Source organism: Callithrix jacchus, chromosome 15 (genome assembly GCF_049354715.1).
Source record: "Callithrix jacchus isolate 240 chromosome 15, calJac240_pri, whole genome shotgun sequence".
NCBI classification, from domain to species: Eukaryota; Metazoa; Chordata; class Mammalia; order Primates; family Cebidae; genus Callithrix; species Callithrix jacchus.
The window spans coordinates 70,743,035-70,752,236 of record NC_133516.1 but is presented as its reverse complement, the minus strand read 5'-3'; the positions used below and the strand labels follow the sequence as shown (position 1 = coordinate 70,752,236).

Sequence of the window (9,202 nt, the reverse complement as noted above, 5' to 3'; positions counted from 1 at the left end):
ACTACAACCTCCACTTCTTGGGTTCAAGCCATCCTCCCATATCAGCCTCCTGAGTAGCTGGGACTACAGCCATGGGCCACCATGCCTGGCTAATTTTTGTATTTTTGTAGAAACAGGGTTTTGCCATGTTGCCCAGGTCTCAAACGCCTGAGCTCAGGCGATCCACCCACCTTGGTTACAGGCGTGAGCCACCACACCCGGACCCAGAGTTTCTTAATAAAATGGAAATGGTTTGTGCAGGAATGTGCTTCCTGGAGATGCAAAGAGGTTCTGACAGACCAGTGGCGGAGGTCCCCGTCTGAGGAAGGCGGAAGGTCCCCGTCTGAGGAAGGTGGGAGGTTGGAGGGAAAGCAGAAGCAGTAAAAGCAGAATAAAGGGCCCGAGGAGTGTGTGCTCACACTGGTGTGCTCTCACCCCAAGGTGAACTCCCAGTGCAGAGATTGTTACTGGAGAAGGACATTAAGGTCTTGATCAATGAACGGACAAGCTGGCCAGGCCACAGGACACTACTACAGCTGGCCAGGCCACAGGACACTGTCAAACTCAAAACGCTTTGCCAAAGTAAAGGGACCAAGAGGTGTTTTCCTCTGTTACTTTATAACCCTTTCATACTAGTTGAGCATTTTTTTTTTTACAATGTACATATACTACTTTATAATTAAACAAAAAACTTTAAAATGATTTTTTAAAAAAGGAAAGAATCACAGTGGAACATGAAATGGAATGTCAACTTTGGGGACAGGTCATCCAGGGGAGTCCAAGAGCCCCAACGTGGTTGCATGTCTCCGGTCCTCAGGTCATTGCCCGGCCTCACCCATAGGGCACCCGCCACTGCTGTGGCCCACCCCACAAGCTTCCACTTGGTGCCTGCATGAGAACGCACCGCCTGCTGTGGAACTTCCTCCTGTGGGGCGGAGGAGGCATCCAGAAGGCCACAGGAATCAAGTCAGCAAAATTAAGTTAATTTACAAAGTTATAGTAAAAACCACAATAGTAACCCAGTCCCTCCCACACAGCGTGAGCCCCGGGCTGCACCGCCCCCACAGGTGGCCCATGCTGGCACCTCACACCCCAAAGGTGGTGAAGAAGATGTGCATCTTGGCCAGGAAGGTGGTGACGGAGCCCTGCCGCCAGAGCTTCATCTCCACGTCCAGGGCAAAGTCCCGGGGCTCCAGCACCGCCCGCTGCAGGTAGACCACGCCCGTGTAGGGGGTGAGCCTTCGCGTGCCAAAGTAGCCCTCCTCGTTGCCCTTAATGATGGTCAGGGCGATGGTGTCCCCTGTGAAGGCTGGCGCGGGGCCAATGCGGAAGATGTGCGTGGGCACCAGGAGGTTCGTCTGGAAGTCAAGCTGGTAGTGTGTGATGGTCGCCGGCGAGTTACGGCATTCCATGAAGTCATGGCACGTGGTGCGCTCGCACTTCCTGCAGGGAGGATGGGCTGGGTCACCCACTGCTCACCCATCCACCCCCACCCCAGACAGGGACACAGACATGGCACAGCTCAGCAGCAGGATCAAGGGCCAGCTCTCCCTCTAGTGGCCTGGAAGTCTCAGGTAAGTCCCCTTACTTCTCCTGGGTCTCAGTTTCCTTGCCTGTAAGAGGTTAATAAAAAAAGCTTCATGGGCTCACTGGAATGGGGTGAGGATATACATACAAAGCTTAGCATGGCACCGGCCAGGCTCATTAGCAGCTCTTACCTTCCCCATGCTCCTTTCTTCCTCCCTCCTGTCATCCTCCCATTCTTTCTCCTTCCTTTTCCTTCTTTCCTTCCTCCTCCCTTCTCCCTTCTTCCCTGTACACCCAGGGTCCCTCCCAAGTCCGGGCTATGTGGCCGGTGGCAGAGTAGCAGCCTGTCAGTTCTGAGGTTAAGTGAGGTTAAGTGGCTATCACTCATGCTCCTGATGCTGAGGTGGGGAGTGGCATGTCACAAGCAGCCTCCTGAAGAAGCTCATGCGGTGTGGAGCTGAGGCCTCCTGCCCAGAGCCCCATGAGTGGTGGCAGGACCCTGCAGCCCCAGTGGGCAGCCCCAGAGACCCTGAGCCAGACCACCTAGCTACACCGCTCCTGGGCTCCTGGCCCTCAGACACTGTGTGACAGAGAAATTATGTGTTGTATTACGGTGCTCAGTGTTGGTTGGGGTAACTGGTCCCACAGCAACAACTGCTATGCATGTGTGAGGAAGACGGCTGCTGTTTTCTGTGTCTTTCCCCTTCTTTCTCTCAACCCTGAACTCTCTACAAGGTACGTGTATTTGTTTTGGTCACCAATCCCACAGACCCAGCAGTCAGGGTCTGAGAAGAGAAGGAGGTGGTCAAGGCAGGTGCCATCAGCCTCTCCCCTGGGTAGTGTGGGACCAGGGCAGGCTCCCTGGGTCAGGGACTAGGGTGGCGGCACTCACGTGTTGGAGACTCGGACATAGTTCGGAGGACAATCGAAGCGCAGGCAGCGGAAGCTGCCCGGGATGTTGTGGCAGGTCTCAGCCTCAGAACAGTTGTGGGTTCCCAGTGCACACTCATCCAGGTCTGAGGGAGAAGAGGGGCAGTGGCAGAGTCGCCACAGCTGGGGGGCTCAGCCTGACCCTCCCAGCCTGCATGAGGCCTGGGCCCCCACGGCAGCTGGACCTGTGAGAACAGCCCGTGTGCCTCCCTGAACACATATGCCCCATCTCACTTGCTCAGCACCCACAACAGGGGGCCTTGCTCTCAAGTGTCAATCACCTCATGTCACATCCTCCAATGGCTTTTCATACTCCAGAATAAAGCCTAAGTCCCACCCCTGGACATCAAGCCACACAGGGCAAGGCCTCTCTGGCCTTTCTAAGCCCCTTCTCTTCCACAGAGGCACAGTCCTGCTGGACATCCTTGGGCTGCCCCAATAGCCTGACCCTTAATCTACCCCAGGGCCTTTGCTGCTGCTGGAATGCTTTCCCCAGCTTTTCCTACTGTTGGCTCCTTCTCATCTTTTAACTCTCAGACCTTGAGTCACCCCCTCCAGGATGGCCTCCCTGACTCTACAGTGGTCCTCCTTCACCCTCCATCCCACCCATTTTATCCTCCTGTGGCTTGTCCTGCTCTGCAGCACACCTAGGCTGTTTTGCATGGCTGCATGTTTTGTACGTTTCCACCGTCCCCCACTCAACCTGGGGTCCAGGAGGGCAGAGGTATTTGTTCTTCTTATTCCCACAGTGTCCCCAGCACCCAGTGAAGTGCCTGCATGGAGCAGCACTCAATACGTCTTGCTGGACAGAAGTGTAAGACCCATCGCTTGCAAGTACAGACCAAAAGACAGAGCTATGAGTGAACGTCCCCCGTGAGCCACAGATGTGCTGACGCTTCCTGTACCTTCAAAAGGAACTCCAACAGGCACAAAGGCTCAGCACACATGTAAGCACATGCACACCCACACAGGTGCAGAGAAACACACAGAGGGCCCATCTGGGACAAAGAAACACATACATATAAACATCAACAGACATAGGAATAGCTAACGTTCACAAAAGCTCAGAGAAGCCAGTGTGTGTGTGTTTGTGTGTGTGTGTGTGTGTGTGTATGTGTGTGTAACCCACAGACATCCCAGAGGACAAAAGGTCTTAGAAATGGGTTCTTGAGAAACTTTCTTTGAGGATGAGCTGCTCAGCCCAGAGAGGGCCATCTCAGGAGGCCTCAGGGAAGTCCCATGGGGTGGAGGCAGGGGTCTTCCAGGGCAACCATGGAGGGCTTCAGTTTTTGTTTTCCAATCCTCCATATCGATACCATTTAGAAATTTCTCCTCACTCAGTCCTCACACCAGCCCCGTGCAGTGAGGGTCACTGGCTTCCTCAGACAGAGGAGAGCATAGAGGTGCAGAGAGGGGCAAAGCCTTGCTCAGGGTCACACAGCAGTGAGTAGGACAGCAAGCCAGGTGTGCCTGATGCCAAAATCTGGGATCAATCACGATGCCCACCTGACTCCTAACAATAACAACAATATAAGAGTAATAGTAACAACAGTCAGCCTGCCTCCAGAGTTTACCGCCTAACATCCCTGCAATGCCTGAGGCACTCTGCACGGACACCAACCCCATGAGGCAGGTGCAGTGTCCACGAATGTGCCCCGGGTCACACGCCTTCCAGGGCAAGGCCAGGACTCACTACCCCGGCCCACCACCCACTCTGGGCTTTTGGCCATCAGGCTCTCCTGCAGGGGGTCAGCTCACATCTGTTTACCTCTCTGGGCCTCGCTTCCCTCCCTCTGTAAAATGGATGGTGCAGAGGTGAGTGGGAGAAAACATCTCAAGAGGCCAGGCAGGGTAGAGCCCAACTGGGTGGTCCCAGGCTGCTGATTATTCGCTAATGGACTCCACATGGAGAGGGCCTCCTTTGGCTTTTCCTGACTTTTTTTTCCCCCCCACTGTTGGAGAGGGGCTGGAGGCTAATGGAGACATTGTCCATCATATTCTTTCCCCCAAGGTCGGCCTCCACCTCCATTTGAGCCGAGAGACCTCGGGGTCTGGCCCAAGCCAGAACAGAGCAACAGGACGACCTCTTAGCTCTGAAGGTCAGCAGCTGCAGAGTGGCTATGTGGCGTGACCTGAGAAATGCACGAGGCCGGGGAGCCGGCAGCCCCCGCTGTGCCCTCGCCCACCATATGAGTCAGAAGGCTCTTCCAGAAGGAAGGTCTGGAGAGGAAGTGAGGGCAGCAGATGTTCGGATGTGGGGCTCTACCTTGCCCCAACCTCCTGGTGCAGGCTGGTGGTGCAGCGGTGACTTGCAGAAGGGACCTAGCCTCACCAGTTCTTCAACACAGAGCAAGCTATGGGGGCAGAGGGGCAGCCACTCCAAGAAGAGGATGCAGAGACAGGGTCGGGGGCAAGCCCGGTCAAGAGAGAAGCACTGGGGCGCAGGTACACCCATCATGGGCATACGCCATCCCAGGGAGCCCTCTCTAGTGGCCAGCCAGGCACATGTGGGCATCAAGGTGTCCCCAGGTGCCTGGTGTGGGTTAGAAAATAAAAAGCCAGGGAGAGTCTGTCCTCAGTGTAGACAGGTTGGCATCCTGAAACTCCTCCAAGAGCTAATGTCACTGCAGGGTGTGACAGGGCCTTCTTGAGTGGCCACATTTGTGTTCTGGCACCAGGAGGAACAGGGCCTTGGTGTCACGTGTGAAATCACAATCCAGAAGGATGAAGTCGTATTTCCTGCCAAGCTAAGCACATGGTGAGTATAATCCTTACATTTTCCATATTGATTCCAATCCTTACAGAGTCCATATTAATTTTTTTTTTAATTAAATAGCAGAGGGCTTTGCAGCCCACAAGACAGGCCAGCTTCTGTGGGCCCAGCAGGCCTCCCAGTCAGAGAAGTCGGGTCTTCTCACAGTCTTCTGATTTAACTTATGACTCTAATATGTTTATATCCACCCACAGTAAGGACTCCTTGAGCACTGGGACTAGGTACACACATAAGGGCTAGAACCTAGGGGTACCTGCCCCATGCTGCGCCACTCTACCCTGCCCGATGCTGCTTTCTGTTCTATGTTAATAGAAAGGAGAACGCAGACAGCTGGCTAAAGTCCACTGACTTGATCTCAGGATTCACTGACAGGGACCAACCACCAGCCTGCACCATGCTGGGCTAACTCCAAACCCTTCTGGGTGCTAACTCTGACCCCTGGTCCCCAGAACACCAGGACCTGCCTTTTTGAGCCAAGAAGATACCCAGGGCTGGGCCGGGCCCCTGGTCACACCCCGAAGGCTGTACCCCAGGGAATTCCAGGTTCTCAGCTCCATGTGTGGGAAAGACCTGGCCACTGAAGCCAGGAGGAGGGCAGGTGGTCTGAGCTCTGCAGCGCCCAGGGACTGAGGGACTGAGGGGCCAAGAGGCTGAAGGCGGAGGGGCCAAGGGACCCAGGGGCTGAGGGGCTTAGGGGTTGGTTCTCCCGAGGCAAGGGCCCCTTCTGCATCGTGGCCCCTCACCTTGCCCTGGTGACTTACCAGGCCCAGAATCTGGTGGCAAATGGCACTGAACTTATAATTACTACTCTCTAGAGGAGGAGGAACATTAAATACCGCAGAACATGGTCTCTATTCAGGGACACAGTCCCCTCTCTTGCAAATTCAGATAGGTGACTGGCCAGCCCTTGTACATCCTCAATGGCAGGAGAGTGGGAGACCCTCCTATAGTGTAGCCCCTCCCAGATCTACAGAGCTCTGACGAGGAGGACACCTTTCGGCACAAGGGCTGGGATCAGCCTCCCTGTGACCCCCTGCCCTACTCCAGGGATCCCACCCTACCCTCTGGGTCCACAGACCTGCCTGATCCCCTTGTGCCCGCATAACACTGCAGAGACTCGGGACACTGCCTGGGTTCCCTGCAGCTCTTCTGCAGCCTTCTCACTGGATAGGCCTCCTGCCTCCTTAGAATCACCCCATAGTATCCCTGTTCCACTCTCAGGGCAGGGTCGCAGAGCCCAAGCCTAGAAGATTCTAAGCTGGACTGAGCAGCAGCAAGACTGTCAGCTTCTTCATCCCAGGCACAACCTCAATTAAAATGGCCATTGGAGGCAGTGGCCATCCTGAATTTCTGTACTGGGTGTGGGGGCTCCAAGTGCATGTAAGCCGTGTGTGCTTTTCTGGGTCTGCTTAGAGCCTGCCAGGGGCCCTGGTGGAGGCAGGGGCGGGGGGACTTGCTCACCCTTGCAGGACCTCCCGTTGGCCGTCATGGCGTAGCCCTGCTCAGGACATGCACACTGGTAGCTCCCTGGCACATTGAGACAGCGGAAGGTGCAGAGGATGCTGGCACCTTGAGCACACTCGTCGATGTCTGTCAGAGAGAGGTTTGGCCCCCCGTGAACCCCATCCACCCACAGGGCCCAGCCACTGACAGTCAGCCTGTCCCTGTCACAGTCACAGAGCTTAGAGGCCATTTCTAAAATGAGGACAAGGGGACTGAGAGAGTAGAAGAGACTTGCCCAAGGCCACAGAGCAAAACAGGATCCCACTCCAATGCTTACACCCTAGGGCTGCTCCCTGATTGCTGCCACCAGCAGAAGGGACAATCAGATGCCAGTCATGGGCACCTATGTCAACTTAGTTCTTCATCCCCCTGAAGTCAGAACTGTTATTCCCATTTTACAGAGGAGGAGCCTGAGGTCAGAGTGGAGAGGCAATTTGCCCAAGGTCACACAGCCAGGAAACTGCAGGGCTGGGCTTGAATTCAGATCTGATGCTAAAACCGTTCTGTGTCCATGGCTCAGGAAGGACTCTCAGGGAGCCTGGCACAAGGGGAAGGAGTCTCTCTGGAAGGGACCCTTGGGCAGAGGAGAGGTACCTGTGCAGGTATGCCCGTCCTCAGCCAGCTGGTAGCCCTGGCGGCAGTAGCACTGGTAGGAGCCGTAGATGTTGGCACACTCCTGGCTGCAACGGTGGGCCTCACACTCATTCACGTCTGCAGGGACACCAGCGGGCAGTCATGGCAGGGCCCAGATCCACCTTGGAGAGTGCATCCAGATGCCTCCTGACAGCCAGGCCTGCCATGCTCCCAGGTCTGAAATGGGGCTGGCCCATGCGAAGGCCAGCTCTCCTGCCAGACCCAGTAACTGGGAAGGGATGCATGGTCTCCCAGGGGTCTCAGCCAACTCATCTCACCAGGAGAAAGTGAGGAAAGTGCCTCCAGCCTGGGGAGGGGCTGGAAAAGACTGTGCCAGGTAAATGGGCCAAGACCCCAGGCCCCACTGAGCTTGGGGCAACAGCACCATGAAAACATGTGGGAATAATGTGACAGCCCCTCCCTCAGCCACAGGTGCATCCCACACAGGTGGGTACATGAACCCACCTGTTCATGCCTCGGATACCCCACTTGGGGGGTACAGATGACACAGAGACCCAGCCCCTCTGGACTGAGGAAGTTGGGGCCTCAGGACCTCATCGGGGGAATTCAGGGCAGAAAACAACAGGAGGAGGGTGAGAGTGGAGGCCTTAGAGGGACTGGCCAGATGGAGGAGGAGGGAGGGGCCAGTGTGGGTAAAGGTGTGAGGTTGAAGGGTCAGGAGGCTCTGGGCTTTCCAAGGTGGCTCTGTCCATTGTGGACACCAGGTGGCGTGGGGTCGGAGGCCAGGGTCAGGGTCAGAGATTAGGGCCAGCGTACCTTCACAATGCTTGCCATCGGCCGCCAGCAGGAAGCCAGAGGCGCAGGAACAGCGGTAAGAGCCGCGTGTGTTCTCACACGTGTGTTGGCACAGGCGGCCCGGCGAGGTCCAGCACTCGTTCACGTCTACGGGAGGGCAGGCAGCAGGCACAGGGTGGGTGGCCTGGAAGCCAGCTCCCTCCACCCCCAGGGGTCACCTGGGGTTGAAGAGGGGACTGGGTGGGAGAAGGACACAGAAGGAAAGACAGGGAGAGGCAAGGACAGAAAGGCAAAGAGACCAGGTGGTGGGGACACAGCAAGGGTGTTGGAGGAAGGTGAGAGGCAGAAGCCAGAGGGACAGACACAGGCATAGCAAGCGACAAGAAGAGATGGTGACAGAGACTGAGGGAAGCAGGAAAGACCAGAGCAAGAGGGGCAGAGCCACAAGGATGAGACAGCAGGGACCAAGAAGGTCGGGAAGTCACCACCTGGGGGAGCCTGCTTGGGCAGACTCCAAGCAGTCGCCAAGGCCCAGCAGGAGGATGAAGCCAGCTGGAAGGCAGCCTTGGGGGCTTCATCAGGTGGGTCCCACTCAGGCATGGGGTGTGCTGGGCATGGAGAGGTGAAGTGCAAAGAGGGCATGGGCCCAGCCAAGTGTTCCCCAGGAGTCCTGGCCACCAGCCCTACCTACCAATGCAGGCCCGGCCGAAGGCATCCCGCTGAAAGCCGGCTTTGCAGTCACAGCGGTAGGAACCAGGGAGGTTGTGGCACACCTGGTCCTCACCACAGCGGTGCACACCCGTCTCACACTCGTTCACGTCTGTGGATGAGCAGGGCACCCTGAGGCCTGGGGCTCCCTCCACACACACCTCCCACGGGTAGGGAAGCGGGCAAGCCGCGCTGGCTGGCAGGGCGGAGGGGCAGGCTGGCTGGCAGGGTGGAGGGGCGGGCCTTACCCACACACTTGGCACCATCTTCACTGGCATGGTAGCCGCGCCTGCAGACCAGTGGGTTCCTCTGGCAAGTGTAGGAGCCCACTGTGTTGATGCAGCTGAAGCCTGACCGACAGGCCTCAGGCAATGATGTGCACTCGTTGATGTC

At 56.5% G+C, this 9,202-nt stretch overlaps 1 protein-coding gene across 2 annotated transcripts in view; it reads right to left on the bottom strand.

Moving 5' to 3' along the window:
* Positions 1-578: 578 nt before the first annotated feature.
* The window catches only part of FBLN2 (fibulin 2), a 91,857-nt gene continuing 83,233 nt past the window's right edge, over positions 579-9,202 (bottom strand). For both annotated transcript variants that reach the window (XM_035273727.3, XM_035273728.3), the window contains 7 exons: positions 9,058-9,201; positions 8,793-8,921; positions 8,123-8,248; positions 7,307-7,423; positions 6,671-6,799; positions 2,399-2,522; positions 579-1,422 (listed from right to left, as the gene is read on the bottom strand). In XM_035273727.3, coding sequence (XP_035129618.2) covers positions 1,065-1,422; positions 2,399-2,522; positions 6,671-6,799; positions 7,307-7,423; positions 8,123-8,248; positions 8,793-8,921; positions 9,058-9,201 — 1,127 coding nt within the window. In that variant the 3' untranslated portion in view covers positions 579-1,064. The remainder of the gene's footprint in view (positions 1,423-2,398; positions 2,523-6,670; positions 6,800-7,306; positions 7,424-8,122; positions 8,249-8,792; positions 8,922-9,057; position 9,202) is intronic.